The following is a 16904-nucleotide window of genomic DNA, read 5'->3' as shown; positions in this document are numbered from 1 at the left end:
GAAAGGCCTGTGGGTGGAGGTCTCCGGAGGGCTGCCCTCGCCCCCAATTCACTAGCTCCCCAAGCCCTGTTTTCCTACGAAATCTGAATGCAAGATGTGTTTCAAGGCCCCTCATGAGTAAAAGCAAGGAAAGCGCTTCATTGTGCTAAAGAAGTCACTGTCAGACGGTTGGTCTACACCCACGTGATTGGGCACAGGCCAAAAATGTCGGATGGAGGGTCAGTGGGGCCCCGGGAAGCCCTGCGTCTTGCAGCAGCCGGACCTTGGCCTTGCCCAGAGTCAGAGCCAGCTCGGCGTCAGGCTCTGAAAGCAGCGGCTGGGGCCCCGCTTTGAAAAGGGCTCGTCCCATTGGAATGCCCTGTAGGTGCTCAGGAAGGAGCTGCTCCCCCGCCACCATCCTCTGGGCCTTTCTTTGGCTTGTCCAGGGCGTCTCATGCCCCCAGAAGCCTTTTCTCTGCCCCTTGCCGGATCCCATTTCCTGCAAGAGGCAGTAAGAAAAGTGTTGAGTTGGATGTTCCAAGGGCCCGAATGGTTCCTTTGCTATAACAGCCTCCAGGGGGCCACAGCCCAGGCAGGAAGGATTCGTCCTCTCTGCTGCTCAGAGGCCCTGAACAGATTTTTTAATTGTCCAAATTAGAGAAGATCCAGTTTTTATTCTTTGACATTCTCAGAGATTGTTTTTCTGTTTTGTTTTTTTGTTGTTTTTTGTTTTTTGTTTTTATTTTAAACCCTTAACTTCTGTGCATTGACTCCCAGGCGGAAGAGTGGTCAGGGTGGGCCATGGGGGTCAAGTGACTTGCCCAGGGTCACCCAGCTGGGAAGTGTCTGAGGCTAGATTTGAACCCAGGACCTCCCGTCTCTAGGCCTGACTCTCCATCCACTGAGCCACCCAGCTGCCCCCTGTTTTTCTGTTTTTGATGGGGACTTGGGCTTGTTTTGTTTGGAGTTTGTACAAGTTTTTATCTGGATGTTTCCCTTCATAAGCACCTCCTGGTGGATGTTTCAGGTGCCAGAGACGACGGCTCTGAGTCGTGTAGTAAGTCCGGCCCGTTCTCTCTGCTCCATCCCCGCAGGTTGCTTGGGAGACCCTGCAGGAGGAGTTTTCTCGTTTCATGACGGAGCCCAAAGGAAAGGAACACGATGACATATTCGACAAACTCAAACAAGCCGTTAAAGAAGAAAGCATTAAGCGGCACAAGTGGAACGACTTTGCTGAAGACAGCTTGGTAGGCCAGGGCTGCTCGGGGTGGGGGGAAGTGGGGGTCCTCCAGAAAGCAGCTGAGCCAGACCAAGTGCGCGGCCTTCTGCCCCTGCGGAACGGAGGCTTCATCCTCACCGTCCTTCTCAGCCTCGGCCCCAGCCCGTCCACTGCCCCTCCGGAGTGACCAGAATCCTGTGAGCTTTTGCTTGGAGAAGAGCTAGAAGGGGAAAGTACAGGAAAGAGAGAGGTTGGCGAGCAGGTTCTGGCAATAGGGTTTGTTTTTACTTTTCACTCCAATTTTCCTCTTCCTTTTCATATTTACTGAATTTATACTTCGATTCCGAGAGGCAGCTCCATGCGGTGATTCGAGAACCCATCTCTGCAGGTCATGAGGATTCCTTTCCCCTCCGACCTCTCAGACCACGGTCATATGGCTCTGGGAAGGCCCTTAGACCCATCCTTCCGTAATGTAGGCTCAAGGCTGTTCCGTGTTCTTGTTGGACGTTCTCCTTAAATTTTAGTGTCCAGAACTGAACCCTAACATGTGGGGGGGCCATCACCTCCCTTTTTCTGGAAGCCCCACCTCTCCCGCTGCTGACTCTCAAGGAGCTTGCAGTCCACTAAGACCCTCAGACATTTTCAGAACAACCATCTTCCACTGTTTCTTTATTTGTTTGTGCCCAAGTATCAGACTTTATATTTAAAGTCCTTTGTGTGGGCCGGGCTCTCTCTTGGGCTCGAGGGATCTGAACACAAAGCATGGGGCAATCCCATTTAAAGCTGAATTATCAGATTCAGCCTAATTATTCTGGATTCTGATTCTGTCACTGTCCGCCGTGGCTCTGTGTCATCCTCACAGGTGATAAACATGGCTCCCTCCACCTCTGGGAGGAGGGAGAGTGAGCTGTACCTGAAGCTGGGCTTGATCATTGCACCAGTCGGTGTTCTAGAGTGTCCCCAGGTTTCTTTGGGACATGTCCATTTGCGTGGGTCGTTCTTGCCTGCTCCCTGCCCCCTGTACCAGTTCATCAGCGTCTTCTTTCTTTCATCGTGTCTCATCCCATAGTGTCCTTCTGCTCCTTCTGTATGCCAGACGTATGTGCGCATTAAAGCCTTGTTTCTTGTTCTTTGCTCTCCCTGGGAGGTGGACCTCATTGTGGCTCCCCGAGGAGAGTTTGGGAGCATGGACAGCCCAGTCTGTTTCTTGGGGGCATTGTTTTAAGCTGCTCTTCAGGAGAAAGGGACAAATTCACAGCTCCACCAACAATGTACAAACTTGCCTACCTCTTTTCCCTCAACCCAGCAGCACGTGTCTCTTGTCATCTTTCTTAGCCTCAGGAGTAGGAAGTGGAATGGAAGCTCGAGGTGGCTCTCATTTGTGTATCTACTTATTAGGGAGTGTAGAGAATTTGAATTTCTTCTTTTGAAACTGCCTGTTCTCATCCCTATCCCATTACTTGTTGGGGAGTGAGTTCTTGGTCTTCTTCACTCAAAATCATTCCTTGTGGAGATCTTTCCCAGGGAAACTTCCTGGAAAGACCTTGCCCTGCCTTTGCCTCTTTTTCCTTCTGAGTTTACTTGTGTCAGATTCATTTTTGACTCTCAATTTTCCACTTTCTCTTTTGTATCCTTATGCCCGTTGTCCATGATTTTGTCCTCCAGCTATAGGGATTAAAGGCAATTACTTCCTGACTTCTAGTTTGTTACCATCTGGTGTGAGAGAGCTGAGGGCAGTGGTGGGAACTGAGAGACCCACACGGGGCCAGCTCATCTCCCTTTCTCTTCCATTGTGATCTGGTTTCATGATGGTGAACCTATGGCACATGTGCCAAACATGGCACACAGGGCATTCTCAGGGCACACACGCCACCAGCGCCCACCAGTTATTTACTAGGAGGGCGAAGGGGCTCCCCTCCTCCTCTCCACACCTCCCCAGCCCTCTGTGCTTCCTCCTTCCCCTGAGGGGAGCCCCTGAGCCACTCCCCTCCCTTTCTCCCAGCCCTGTCAGGGGTAAAGATCTAGTTATCATCTCTGATAATCTGATAAGGACTTATTTGATAAGGAAGTAACTGGGACTCTGGAGACAATCTTGACTGTTAGCTCATAGCTAATTCAAACTCCCTTTCACCCAAAAGCGCAAGGAAAATGCATTTTTAACATAGACAATACAACAGGCTTAGAAGCTTCGAGGTGAAGATAAGAACCAGGCTGGACCTTCAGCTTCAGGGGCAAATGCCCAGCTAAACTAAGGTTTGGGCCTTGGCTGCACTTCTGACCAAAGGGGAAGAATGTGAACTTCTTGACTACTGGTTTGCTAAGAGCTTAAAGCGTTTCAATAAGGCCACAGTACTTTCAACAAGAAAGGGTGTGGGTCACAAAAGGGGTCCAAAGAGGAGTCTCAGATTTTTATCTATTTGAGACGGTTTCTCTTATTGGCTTCCCACACATGGTGTCTAAAAGGCTCATCATCACTGGTCTGGTCTAATTTCTGTCTTGTGAGAAAACTTTGTTACATTGTTTGAGCCCATCCCAACTGGCCAAGAAGCTGGACCGAGTCTCCCTGTGCTTAGCGACCTCTAACTGAGGTGAGGCTGACCCGAAACCCAGTGTGATCAGATGCTGGAGGCCAGGAATGTTCTCCTGGTGACGCCCCTCAAGCAGCCCTTTTGTCTTACCGGAAAACTGGCCTGGCACAGATCAGTGGTTGCCATTTCCTTGTCCCTTTGATTGAATCCAGACTTTTGGGGGGAGAGTAACGCCTCTTTTTCTGATTTCAGAGAATTGTTTGTTTGCTCTCCCCCTCCTGACTTGGAAAGTCCCTAAGCTTCAGATTGCCTAACGTATCCTAATTGTTTTCTTTGAATCGATTGTTCTCATTTGAGTAATTGTGTTTAATATATAAAAATCTGCCTTCTCCCGTATGTGAGGTCCAGTGCTGAAACTCAGGGGCCTGGGCCCAATTTGTCATGGCCTCGGAAGCTTCTCCCGCCATCTTGACGTGTGATGTGCCTCGTTGGTCTAGACTTGCTTTAGCCGAACCACTCCCCTGTTTTGTTCATGATTCAGCCGTGCTGGTTCTTACTAGTCACTGCTTCCCTCTCCAGATGTTTGCCAGCCCCTTCTTTCAGGATCCTTTCTAGAATTCCCGTAGATTTAAGGCCAAGCCCTTGCCCCAGTTTGTACATACTGTTCTCTTCCCTTTGCTCTTCTCTCTCTTTCGGGAGCCCATTTTTGGTTTCCCAAGATCTCTCCTCGCCCCGGGGCCAGAGCTCTGCAGTCACACTGCTGGGCCTCTCTGGGACTGCTTGGGGCTCCCTGCAAAGGACCATTTCCCTAGAGACAAGGCAAACAGAATAAAAATCCAGCAGCTGGCCTTCTCCGGAGTCCGGATTGCTGACCCACCAACTACTGACCTCCTCCCTTCCTGGATCCTCTTCTTTCTTCCCTCCCTTCTGGTTGGCCTCTGCTCCTTTGGAACTCAACGGAACGTTGTCTTTACAATCGGCATGCTTGGATAGAACCGGGATTTTTCTGTGGGGGAGAGGAAGTAGGGCAGCCGGACATGGCATTGTCACTCATTCATTGTCAGGCAACCTTCTTTTCTGCCTCTTCTTTAAAAACTAGAGCAGTTCAAAATTAGTTTGAAAAGACTCTTTTCTCTACTGGTCTTCTGATGAAGCAGCAAAAACTGTGTTGGTGAAGACATGGCACGTGTGCTCTGGCATGCCGGAGGGGGCTGCTCCATTCGCCCTCTCCGCTGCGCCTGGGGACAGTGTTCACACGCCCTGTTCCTCTGCCTGGCCGCCCGGCGCCAGCCCTTCCTCCCTCCGCTGTGTGGGGTAATGCGGGGCTCTCGCAGGCACACGATCTCTAAAAGGTGCACCAACACTGGCGTAGGGTCAGGAGGGGGAAAACAAATGGACGTTGTGAGTCCATTCCTGAGCCTTCCAGAGAGCCTGGAGCCACAGGCAGGATGGCCCTGGCCAGCTGGCAGTGCATGGAACCAAGGGCTGAGTCTTCTTTCTCAGAAATTCTTTCTCACTTTTCCCCTCTCCTTACAAGTGGAGCAGATGGATCGGGCTCGCCTGTTTTCCTCTCTTTTTGGGGGGAGTCTGGTGGGTTCTGCTCCCTTGCTTTGATGAGACAGATGGCCCATGCTCCTTCCCTCCTCCTCCTTTCAGAGAGTCATCCAGCACAATGCCCTGGAGGACCGCTCCATCACAGACAAGCAGCAGTGGGACGCAGCCATCTACTTTATGGAGGAAGCCCTCCGGGGGCGGCTCAAGGACAGTGAGTAGGGTGGCTCCTCCCGCCCCCGTGCCCCGACTGCACGTGGGGACCCTCTGGGGCTGTCCTTTCTTACCGTTCCCACGAAGTGCCCGTCAGTGAGTTTTGTCAAATGCCCATTTGTCAGACCCTGTGCTAAGGCCGGTGCTCGGCAAAGGCAGAACCAGGGCCCCACCTCGTGGGGGGACAAAAGCCCGTCTGAGACCCACGGTCAGGGTAGACGGAGGGTCATCTCCGAGGGAAGGAGGCTGAAGGGGCCAGGAGGGGAAGTGGGCAGCGAGGGGACAGCATCCACTGGGAGAAGGCCAGGAAGTAGCCGGGGTCAGGGTCAAAAGATGCGATGAGCCAAACAGAGGATTTCCTGTTGGATCTTGGACTTTAATAGGAGGTGGCCTGTACTTTAGGAAGACAGCTTGAAATCTAGAAGAGGCAGCAAGGTGGCTCAGTGGATAGAGTATTGGGCCTGGATGAGCTGAGTTCAAATCCAGCCTCACACAGTTACTAACTTTGTGACCCAACCGTGTTTACTTTAATCCACTGGAGAAGGAAGGAGACAGCAAACCACTGCACTCTCCCCAAGCACAGGAAGTGCACAGGCTCACGAGGGAGGGAAGAGGAGGCACTGGAGAGCCATTGAGCCTGTTGTCAGCCCCTGGCAGCAGATTGCATATGGCGGGTGGCTGTGAGGAAGGAGGCTGTGAGCTTGGGTGGTTGAGGGGGTGTCTCCAGGCGCAGGGAGACCCAGAAGAAGGCGGGGTTTGAAGGAAAAGATAAGGAGTCCTCTGGGCTGCCTCCTGCCTGCCTGTCAGCAGGACATCCAGTGGGAGGTGTCCAATGGCCAGTCGGTGGGATGAGGCTGGAGGTCAGGAGAGAGGTCAGGACTGCCCAAGGAGATCCTACAGTCGTCGGCCTGGGGGTTATCATTGGCTCCACAAGAACTGGTGAGGTCAGCAGAGAGTGAGAGGAGGGCTCAGGCCTGGAGGAAGAGTAGCCAGACAAGGGAGGAGAAGCAGGGAAAGGGCGGTCAGTGGGGTCCCAAGAATGAGAAAAGGCTCTTATGTCTGACAGCCCAGCAACCACTGGTCACTTTGATGAGGCAGGTTCTGTGGAATGATGAAGGTGCCCGACTGGACAATTAGGAAGAGAGGAAAGAAAGTGGAGGCCCATGTTGTAGCCTCCTTCTCAGGGAAGTCTGCCTTAAAGGGAGAGGGTGCGGACCGGACAGGTCAAGCGGGGGGCGGCCAGGAGACAGGAAGATGGGGCTAGAGAAGAGAGAAGGCCGCCCCTTGGGCTAAGCTCAGGGACAGTGGCAGGGGCTTCTCCTTGTTGTCCAGAGCCTTGAGAGGAAATCCGAGGGCCACTCGGTGCCCTTCATCATCTCAGACGCCTTTGTCCTAGTATCTGTGCCAAGGCCACGGGCCCGGCAGGAGCACTTCGGCCATTTGCAGGCTCTCGGGTGTACTTCGTGTGGTGGCTCTTGTCCAAATTGTCTTCCCCTTCGCTTCAGTTTAGCTGATGAGGAATTGGGAGCAGCCAGACGAGCCCACACATCCTAGGCACACTGGGAGAGGCAAGGAGGAGTCACTGGCCTCTTTATTTGTTCTAGCGGAAACTGTCCTCGAAAGCATGGTGGGTCCAGACTGGAAGAAGAGATGGGTGCACTGGATGGGGCGGACCCACGAACAGGTGAGGGCCGCGGTCTGCCGCTGCTGTCCAGTCCAGGGTAGGCCGGCCTGCTTCTTGCGTCCTCCCACTGTGGGCTGGATCTTTATTGCTCCAGGCCCTAAAGAGGGTTTCCCATTTCAGTGAGGATTGGAGGAGGACCCGAGCCTATGATAAAGGGAACTGGAAAGATTTTTCTAAGAAGAAACGAAATTTCCACTAAAACAATGGGGGAGGAAATGAGAAATGCTCTCCTGCTGAGGCTCAGCCCTCTGCCCTGGTTCCCCCAACTTCAACTGGGTCGCCATTTTGAAATGAAGCAGGTTTATTTGGGGGTTGGAGCCAGTGAGAGCCTGAGCCATGAGGAGGAGATGAGGGGCCTGGAGAGACATTTCCCACGGGGTCTCCCCTTCCCTTCCTCCTCAGACACCTCTCCCGGGCACTGCCTTGGCGGGACCCTCGGGGCCGGGGTGCCTGGCCTGGGCACCTCTTCTCAGAAGGGTCTTTGGTGTGTCTGGAAGGGAGTTAGAAAAGCTCAGGCTCACCCTCCGCAGCCTGGCCTCTCGGGGCCTCCGTGTTCTTCAGCTTTTCCCTTTAGTCCGACTCGGGGACAGGCCGAGTCCTCTGTGGACAAGGAGAGCCCCGCTGAGCTCCGCCTCGTCCTGCTTTCTTTCCTCTGAAGTCTGTCCACAACGAGACAAAAAACGAACTAGAAAAGATGCTGAAGTGCAACGAGGAGCACCCGGCCTACCTGGCCAGCGACGAGATCACCACCGTGCGCAAGAACCTGGAGTCGCGCGGCGTCGACGTGGACCCCTCCCTGGTAACGGCCGGCCCGTACTCAGCCTTCTCTGGGGGGCGGGCCGGGGCGGGCCCACATCATCTGCCAAGCGGGGCAGGCTGGGTCCCCCCAACCCCCAGGGGACGGGGCGCGCCTCTCCCTTCCTCTGTGGACCTCCTGGGCCAAGAGGGCGGCCCCGGCCCTGGGCACAGCTGGCATGTTATCCCTGAGCCAGGCACAGCTGTGCCCAGAAGGCTGCTGCGAGGCATCTGGAGCCCCGGCTCTGCCCTTGTAGTTATTGGGGAGGCCACCAGAGGGCAGCGCGAGCTCACCCCCAAAAGCCAGGCCGCCTCTCTCAGGAAAGCCCAGTGAACTTGGCCCATGAAGGGCTCTGTGGGGCTCAGCAGGGCTTGGGGGGCTTGGGGGGGTTTTGGGGGGCTCGGCGGGGCTCTGTGGGTTTTGGGGGGCTCTGCAGGGCTTGGGGGNATGTTATCCCTGAGCCAGGCACAGCTGTGCCCAGAAGGCTGCTGCGAGGCATCTGGAGCCCCGGCTCTGCCCTTGTAGTTATTGGGGAGGCCACCAGAGGGCAGCGCGAGCTCACCCCCAAAAGCCAGGCCGCCTCTCTCAGGAAAGCCCAGTGAACTTGGCCCATGAAGGGCTCTGTGGGGCTCAGCAGGGCTTGGGGGGCTTGGGGGGGTTTTGGGGGGCTCGGCGGGGCTCTGTGGGTTTTGGGGGGCTCTGCAGGGCTTATCAGGGCTCGGCGGGGCTCTGGGGTTTTGGGGGGGCTCGGCGGGGCTCTGCTGCTTCAGGCGGCCCTTCGTTGGGGCCATTTAGCACGAGGGGGGAGGGGGGCAGGAGAGCCTGGCGACGGGGTTCGGAGGTGCGGGAGCCGCCGGGGCTGACCAGGCCGCGGCCCCACAGATCAAGGACACGTGGCACCAGGTGTACCGCCGGCACTTCCTGAAGAGCGCCCTGACTCACTGCAACCTCTGCCGGCGGGGCTTCTACTACTACCAGCGGCACTTTGTGGACTCGGAGGTGACTGTCCCCCGCCCGGAGCCCCGTCCCGTCCCCTTGTTTCCCGCATGAGGAGCCTGGAAGGGAGGCGGGAGCCCCCCAGTCCATGCGTGGGTGCCGGGAGGGCCCAGAGCTCCGGCCTGAGGCACGGGTGTGTTTCCGGGCCCCCTCTCGGGCCGCCCTCGCCGTCGCGGTCACTCATGCCCGGCTTTGGCCCTTTCAGCTGGAGTGCAACGACGTGGTCCTGTTCTGGCGCATCCAGCGCATGCTGGCCATCACGGCCAACACGCTGCGGCAGCAGCTCACGAACACGGAAGGTGAGGGGGAGGGGGCTAAGCTCGGGGTCCCCACGCTGCCCCCCGAGGGCTGGCCCTTGCCTTTGGGGGGCCCCAGGGAGGGGCTCCCAAGACCCCAGAGAGGCTTCCCTCTCACGTCCCCCCTTTGCTCCGGACAGTCCGGCGGCTCGAGAAGAACGTCAAAGAGGTTCTGGAAGACTTTGCCGAAGATGGCGACAAGAAGGTGAAGCTGCTCACGGGGAAGAGAGTCCAGCTGGCCGAAGACCTCAGTGAGTAGCCCCAGGCCGGCCGGCCGCCTTCGCCCCCTGGAGGGAGGCGCCTCTGGGAGGACGGAGCCACGAGCGAGAATTTCGGGGGGCGGCTTGTGAGTGCCAGGAGTGTCCCCAGAGAACCAGGGGGAACCTGTTTAGTGCCGGCCCTGAGCACCCCCCAGGAGACCCCACTGCGGCCGCCCCGTGCTCGGAGCGGCTGCCAAAGCGGAAGAGAGGCCTTCCAGGGGAACTGACCGCAGCGGTCAGCGGCCAGAGTGCGAGGAAGTCTCATGTCGAGTCTGACATGACGGTGTGGCTTCTCTGAGAGCATGAATGGGGAGCCCGTCCTGGCCCAAGGGCCCGGCAGACGTGGGCCCTAATGGGGGGTTCAGTGCCAGGCCGCAAGGGGGCATCGGTGGTCCCCGTCCCTGCAGCTCTTAGGCAAGCTTCTCCCCCAACGCCTTCTCTGACCTTAAGTGAGAAACACCCCAGAGCGCCCCACGGAAGTGGCAGCTCACGGGAAGAAGAGTTTGGCCTCCTGGGCGCCCCCCCTCCCCCCGCTGCCTGCAGGGGGAGGGGCTGCCCTCGGGTTGGCCGGGTGACCCTGGGCCGGTCACCTCTCGCCTGTCCAGTGGGATCTCCCAGCAGGGGCCGGAGCCCGGGCCGAGGTGGAGTCTCCCACGAGGAGAGCTGTGAGAGCGCAGAGGTGCCGAGGGGCCCCGAGTTCGAGAAGGGCCCCTGCCGGGGTCTCCTCGGAGGGCCAGAAGCAGAACGGCCATCTCCGGGGTGGGCAGCCCGGCAGCCCCAGGGTAGCGCCCAGAAACCCATCGAGGTGGGACGTTCCAGCTGCCCTGCCAGGCCCAGCCCCGGCCAGCGGCCAGATGCAGGGCCCCCCCCGTGAAGGAGGCGGCCCCCCCCAGCCCAGGGTATCCTTTTTGCTCCTCAAACCCTCCCCTTGTGTCTTGGGATCCGGGGCAGAAGAGCGGCGGGGGCTGCCCAGGGGGTTCAGGGACTTGCCTGGGGCCGCCCGGCTGGGCAGACGGGGGCCACGTTTGAGGCCGTCCATCCACTGGGCTGCCCCCGAGAGGGACGGCTCTCGATGTCCCGGAATTCTCTCGCAAATCCATCCGGCTCCATGTCCTGCGTCAAGAGAGCCCCCCAACATCGCCTGGAGATGAGGGGACGCTCCGTGGGGTGCCACCCGTAGTGCCAGGCCGGTGCCGCCTGCAGCCCTCGGGCCTCCCTCCTCCTGGAGCGTCTGCAGGCTGGGCCTCTCCCTCGGCGGGGGCGCAGGAGCCCAGGCATGGGGGCGGCTCGCTGCTCTGCGGAGGGGCACGAGGGCGTCGGGCCGGGGCGGCCCTGGGGACGGACGTGCTACGGCCACAGCGTGGGCAGAGGGGCCCGGCAGGCTCTCCGTTCCCTCCCCGCGGCCCCCCGTGTCACGCTGATGGATTCAGTCAGACCTGTGGGGAGAGCCAGGCCCGAGGACACAAGGTGCCCGGTTCAATGTGGCCTCAGAGGCTGCCTCGCTAGCGGAGCCCCGGCGAGTCCCCGCCGCTCTTCTGCCTGATGCCCGGACGGAGGGGAAGAGTTAGAGCAGCACGAGGCCCCCGGGGGCCCCGCTGCCCCCCAGCACCGCGTGGCCCCATTTCCTGCCCTCTGAAGGATTAGCGCAGAGCGGCAGGCCGGCCTCCCGCCACTGCGGATGAGCCTCTGAGGCTCCAGGCCTGGCCATCTCCCTGGCAGTCGGGTGGTCTCTGGTGTGCTGGCACACAATGGGCCCGGCCTCCCCGGCTCCTCATCGAGCCTCCTGCAAATGCAGAGAAATGAGGGCCGTGTCGTGGGGGCTGGGGGAGGGCAGCCGCACAGGACTGGCCGGCCTTTGTCCGGGCACATGACTTAGAAGAGGGCCGGCGGCCTGCTGGAGCTTTTCTTCACTGAGAAAATCTACGTAAAAGCGGGAGGAACTTCTGGGCAGCCTGAAGCCTCTCTGGGGGGCTCACGGCGGCCCGAGGCCTCTCCGGGGACTGACAGTGGCCGGAGGCCTCTCCGGGGGGCTCACGGCGGCTGAGGCTTCTCCAGGGACTCACGGTGGCCCGAGGCTTCTCCGGGGGCTCACAGCAGGGCTGCCTGGCCCCCAGCGGCCGTCCTCTCAGAAGAGGCTGTTTGGGAGGAGGGGAGCCCGAGAAGAGAAGCGGCGATCCAGGCCAGTTGTTCTGGTGCCAGGAGGGGAGCCGCTGGCTGGGTGCAGACTCTGACCTGACAGCCGGCGGGGATCAGGCTGTCGCTCGGCCCTTCCAGGCTGGCACCTCCCAGGCCCCCTTTTGGCCACCTCCTCCCTGTCCTGGGGGCCGGCGTGGCCTCACCGCCGCGGCTCGTACCCACGTTCAGACTTGGAGGCGTTGCTCAGTGTCGTGAAGGCTTCCCCAAGGGGGCAGCCGGGGGCTCGGTGGAGGGGGACGGGAGGCCGCAGACGCTTCCTGGCTGGGAGACCCCGGGCAGGGCTGAGCCCACTGCCTGGCCCCCCGCTCTTGGGCCTGGTGAACAGAACAGTCCAGTCAGGTCTGTGCGTCGGTCAGGAAAGAGAAGCCGCTGTTTCTTTTCCGTCAGAAGAGCCTCGCTGGAAGCCGCCGTGACGTTACTGCAAACTCAGGCCTGTCTCAGGCCCCTCCAGAGGACGAATCGGTCAGACGCCGTCCGGCCTCCAAGAGGTGAAGGTCCAGCGCTTGTCGGGGGCACTTTTAGAGCGGGGACGCCGGCCCCGCCGGCCCCTTCCCAGCCCGCCTCCCTGCCTCCTCCGCAGTCACTCGGGCCCGCCGTGCAGGGCTGCGGCCGCGCCTGCGTTCTCTCTGGGAGTGCGGCGGCGCCGGGTGTGCGCCAGTCCAAAGCGCTTCATTGCTCGGGGGGCATCTGGCGGCTTGTTTCTCTTTAGATGGAATGAGAGGAAAGGGGAGGCGGCTCCGGAGGCTGCGGGGAGAAGCCCTCCCCAGCCACGTCGGTTCTGACGGCTCAGCCCGCAGGCCCGTCCTCGCAGGCCCAGGAAGAACGCGGAAGCCAGATCTCGGCGCGGCCTCTTCACGAGGCTTATCTTGTTCTCGTTTCCTCCCTCGACCAGATGACGGGCGCTTCTCGGCCTCATCCTCTGTCGGGGCTGAAAGAACGGCGCCCGTCCTCCCTGCCTGCCCGCCTCGGCAGCCGTTACCCCCCGATCAGCCTCCCCTTTGCCAAGGGATCGGCCCGCCTTGGTCCTCCCCTCCGGCCCCCCGTGGTGCCTCTGCTGGTCTTTCTTGCCTTCCTCCCCGAAGGAGTTGTTTTCTGGGTGCCGCTCGTGCCCCGGACGCGCCTCCCGTGATCCGGGTCCTCGCGAGATGGCCCAGAAGCCCGGAGTCCTAAAGGGGGCCGCAGGGAATTCAGCCCACTCCGAAGGCTGGGCCCACGGCCTCGGCCACCGATCGTGTCCGCAGGAGTCTGGTGGAAGAACGAGCCCCGGGAACGGTCCGTCCGGCTGCACGGCATCAGCAGGACCTCCGAGGGGCCTGAACCCCTCGGCCTTTCCTCGGGCTCTGGCCAGGCCCATTTCTTCGGATACCTTTGTGGAGGCTCAGGAGGGCCCCGAGGCTCGGCGCCACGCCTGGAAAAGCCCAGGGAGAACCGCCGCCGTGGGGGGCCTGAGGGAGCGCTCCGGAGCTGAGAGGAGCCCGGGAGGCCTCCGCCAGACCGCTGGGCAGCGGGCAGCGTCTGGGCAGTGGACAGCCAGGCAGGGGATCCAGAGCACAAAGGACTGGACCAAGAAGTGGCCAGATTTGGCGATCAGCAGGAAATGTGCCGAAGGATCGGGGCTCCTGGAGGAATCGGCGTGTCCGCGGCACAGAGACGCCAGGCTGGAGCTCAGGTGTGGTTCCACCCGCACCACACCAGGCCTGGGGCCCAGAGCCGGCCGCCAACACTCGGCCTTACACCTTCGGGGAGCCTCGGCAGCCTCCGATGAAGCCAGGGCCGGGGTGGGAGGTAGGAGCCCCGCGTCCTGCTGCCTTAAAGCTTGTCCAGACAAGAGACTGGACTGTCCGGAGCACGGCCGCATCGCCACGATTCCCTCCAGGCCTCCTTGCCCGCTTCTCTGGGAATCAGAATTTGGCCCGTCCCCCCGCGGGAGCTCCGGGCAGAATTCGTCCCCAGCAGACACAGGAGCCCTCCGGCCCCCCGTTAGGGGGCTCAGCGGCCGCCGCGTCTGGGCCCCAGAGATCCTGGGGTGACGGAGCGTCCGGGGCGATGGAGCTCCCAGGGCGATGCATCTTCTCTAGGCAGAACCGGAGGCTGCAGGAGAGGCGGCATCGCGAGGGGCTCGGACCGCGCTGTCTGGGCGGCTTCTCCTTTGGGGCCTTCCCTTCTGGCGTGGGGTCACTCCTGTTACCAGTGAAGGCAGAAGAGCAGGCAGGGCTGGGCCCTGGGGTGGAGCGACTCTCCCGGGGTCCCCCAGCGAGCAGGTGCCTCCGAGGCCACATTTGACCCCAGGGCCCCCCTCTCCATCCCGAGCCGCTGAGCTCCCCACTTTGTAAAGCATGTTCTAAATTCTCGAGCTCTTGACGGAGGGGCAGCCTGGCAGGGGAGGCCGCAGAGGCCTGGGCTTGACCTCCTCCCAGGAGGTGTCCCCGGGGAGGTCACTTGGCTCCTTCCCTTCATCCGTGCCGTGGGCCGCTGCGGCCTGATGCCCTTCTGCCTCGGGAGGACCCCGGGGCCAGGTCGGGGTCCCGTCAAAACACCTCCGGCCCTGGCCCCGGCCACTGCCGAGGAAGCCGTCCTGGCGGTCCCACCTTGGCCGGTGACAGCCGCTCTCCATCCAGTTCTCGGGATTTAGGTTGGGTGAGGAGGCCCGAAGAGTCCAGTCCTTGTTCTTTGGGTCTCCCCAGATGGGGCCATGGAAGGCTGATGACCGCTTGGCACAGGGCCCCGCATGGTGCAGCCCCCCGAGGAGCCTCAGCCTCACCCTGTCCCGCCGCCTCCTGGGCCAGCCCAGGCGCCCCTGTGTGTGTGCCGGGCCCTCCCCGGCTCCACGCCTGGGCCCGGCCTCTGCTTCGAGCCACGTCCTCCTCAGGACGGAAACTCCTGGGGCTGGCCGGGGCCTGGGAAGCGCCTGCCAGGGGTTGACTCGGAGAAGCCCACGCAGGGTTGGGCGCCGGCGGCCGGGCTCGAGGGCCGCTTCTTGATGGGTGTCGTGCTGAAGGGGCGTTTTCTGACGAGTCTCTCGGAGGGGGCTCCGTGTGGGGGGCGCCCGGGCCCAGCCTCGCACGCTGCTGCCTTAAACCAAACCTCGGCGTCGGACCCCGCGTGCGCTCGGGCCTAGCCGAGGGGAGCCTGAGAACTGCCGCCGCCTTCAGACCCTTTGTGGGGGGACAGAGGCAGAGACGAGCCCAGAACACGGAGCTGGTGGGAAAGGCCCAGGTGGGGAGGCCAGTGCAGCCACTGGCCGCCTTCGCCCCCTTCCCCAGGACCTGCCCTCTCTGGGGTTCACCTCTGCACCCACAGGGCGGGGAAGGGGGTGGCTTGGATGAGCCCTGAGGCTCCTGCCAGTTCCAGCCCCAGATGGGCCTCAGAGAGGTGTTTCTCGGGACAGAACGTGCAAAGTAAAAAGGTTTTGTTCCTTTTTCTCTTCCTAGAGAAAGTGAGAGAAATCCAAGAGAAACTTGATGCTTTCATCGAAGCCCTCCACCAGGAGAAGTAAACGTGAGTAAGAAGTCGTGTCCGGGCGGTCTCTGGGCGGCCTCAGCCTCGCGTGGGCGGCCGGCCTTCCCCAGCAGGCAGAGTCCGGACTCCCCGACGGGTTGGTTCAGTGAAGCGATTTCGGGACACCGAGGGGGGAGCTTCCCCAGGGCCACCCGGAAGAGGCCTGGAGGTGGCCCCGGAGCCTTTTTTATTTACCACCCCACGATGGGCTTCTTTACCCTGTTTGAAAATCCTGCTTTATTGAGTTTTTGCTGGTCAGTCCCTCGGCCCGGCAGTCCAGCCCCCCCGGGCCCCCTCCCCTCCGCGCAGCCTCAGCAGCCTGGCTCAGCCCAGCCTCCCGGCCTCGAGGCTCTCAGCTCCTGCCCCCTTGGGGTGAAAACGCTTCAGGAGGCCCCCCTTGACTCCTTCTTCTCCTAAAGGGGTCAGAATTTCCCCGACTGCCAGCCTCAACCGCTGGCCAGGAGCTCTGACGTCCTCCCGGGGCCCCGGGGGCAAGCGTAGCCCTGCGCCGGGCTCCTTCCTCGGCTCTTCCCGATAGCCATTGCCAGGGAGGGCCCTTCTCACCTGCCCTTGCTTTGACTTGGGGAGCCCCAGAACTCGCTTACCAGAAATGTCTCCTTGTCATTCCGCGTGTCCTGGGCCTTTAGAGGCGTGCTTCTGAGGGGGGTCTGTGGGTCTCCCCGGGCTGCTGAAGGCCACGACCCCTGCTCGAACCCCAGACTGTTCCTTCCCTCGGTGCCGGGCTCAGCCCCAGGAGAGGAGAGCCGAGGGCCTGGCCCTGCGCAGAGCCAGGAGGGGAGAGGAGCCCCGGTCACCGCCTCGGGTGGGCCCTGGCCGTTCTCAGACCGGGAGACCCAGGAGATTCGGGGTGCAGGCTAGAGCGCGTCCCACGGGCGTTTTCACCACGGCTCTAGGGGCCCCGGGCTCCCGAGATACAAGCTTTGGAGAGAGGAGCCAGCGTGTGGCCAGGAGCGGCACTTTGGGGGCTCACCCGCGTCCCCCTTTTCCCTAAGAAAGCTGAGCATGATTGCCTGCGCGCTCCCCAGGCTGTTGCTAACGGCAAACGTTCTTCCTTTCCCAGAAGAGAAGCCCCCAGAACAGTGGCCCCGAGTCCAGAGAACAGAGAAGCCGCTCCTGCAGTCTTCGGTGCGGCCTCTCTCCTCGGAGAGCCCCCCATTTGGAAACACGCTGCCGCCCGGGACGCGGCCTTCTTCCCGAGGAGCCTCCGTAGTCACGAGGGCCGTCCGTGTGGTGCAGGCGGCCCGCCTGGCCCTCCCCTCCTCCTCCTAGTCTTGTCCCAGACGCCGGGTTCTTCGGTACAGACTGCTCTTACCGAGGACCGTTTCAGAAAATATTGCTGAGTGTTTGAATAAAAAACTGGAGCCGTGCTGTCATGTGTATGTCAATGTCCTGCCCCCCGGCTTTGTTGGGGCGTCTGGGGGGCTGCCGGGCTCACGGGACAGGAATGTTCGAGTTGGGGTGCCCTTGTCTCGAGCCTTTGGCAGCCCCCTCGAGCGTCCCGTGGGCTCCCCCGCGGGCTCCCCCGGCAGCCACGGCCGCCCCATGGACTTGGGCTCCTGCACACGCTCGCCCGCAGCCCAGCTTAGAGGGCCGCCGCCTCCCTCGCCCGCACGCCTTCTCCGGCTCGCTTCGTGCCCCTTTCCTGAAGTCCTGCTTTGGTGAAGTGC

The 16904-nt window shown here is 60.9% G+C and overlaps 1 protein-coding gene across 4 annotated transcripts in view; it reads left to right on the top strand.

Moving 5' to 3' along the window:
• The window catches only part of OPA1 (OPA1 mitochondrial dynamin like GTPase), a 66656-nt gene extending 50053 nt beyond the window's left edge, over positions 1-16603 (top strand). For all 4 annotated transcript variants that reach the window (XM_044670881.1, XM_044670879.1, XM_044670880.1 and 1 more), the window contains 9 exons: positions 1074-1226; positions 5383-5491; positions 7095-7174; positions 7833-7973; positions 8853-8969; positions 9172-9265; positions 9403-9513; positions 15150-15216; positions 16298-16603. In XM_044670881.1, the coding sequence (XP_044526816.1) occupies positions 1074-1226; positions 5383-5491; positions 7095-7174; positions 7833-7973; positions 8853-8969; positions 9172-9265; positions 9403-9513; positions 15150-15214 (870 nt within the window). In that variant the 3' untranslated portion in view covers positions 15215-15216; positions 16298-16603. The remainder of the gene's footprint in view (positions 1-1073; positions 1227-5382; positions 5492-7094; positions 7175-7832; positions 7974-8852; positions 8970-9171; positions 9266-9402; positions 9514-15149; positions 15217-16297) is intronic.
• Positions 16604-16904: the final 301 nt, after the last annotated feature.

Source organism: Gracilinanus agilis, chromosome 3 (genome assembly GCF_016433145.1).
Source record: "Gracilinanus agilis isolate LMUSP501 chromosome 3, AgileGrace, whole genome shotgun sequence".
Lineage (NCBI taxonomy): Eukaryota > Metazoa > Chordata > Mammalia > Didelphimorphia > Didelphidae > Gracilinanus > Gracilinanus agilis.
This window is presented reverse-complemented; position numbering and strand designations above follow the sequence as displayed.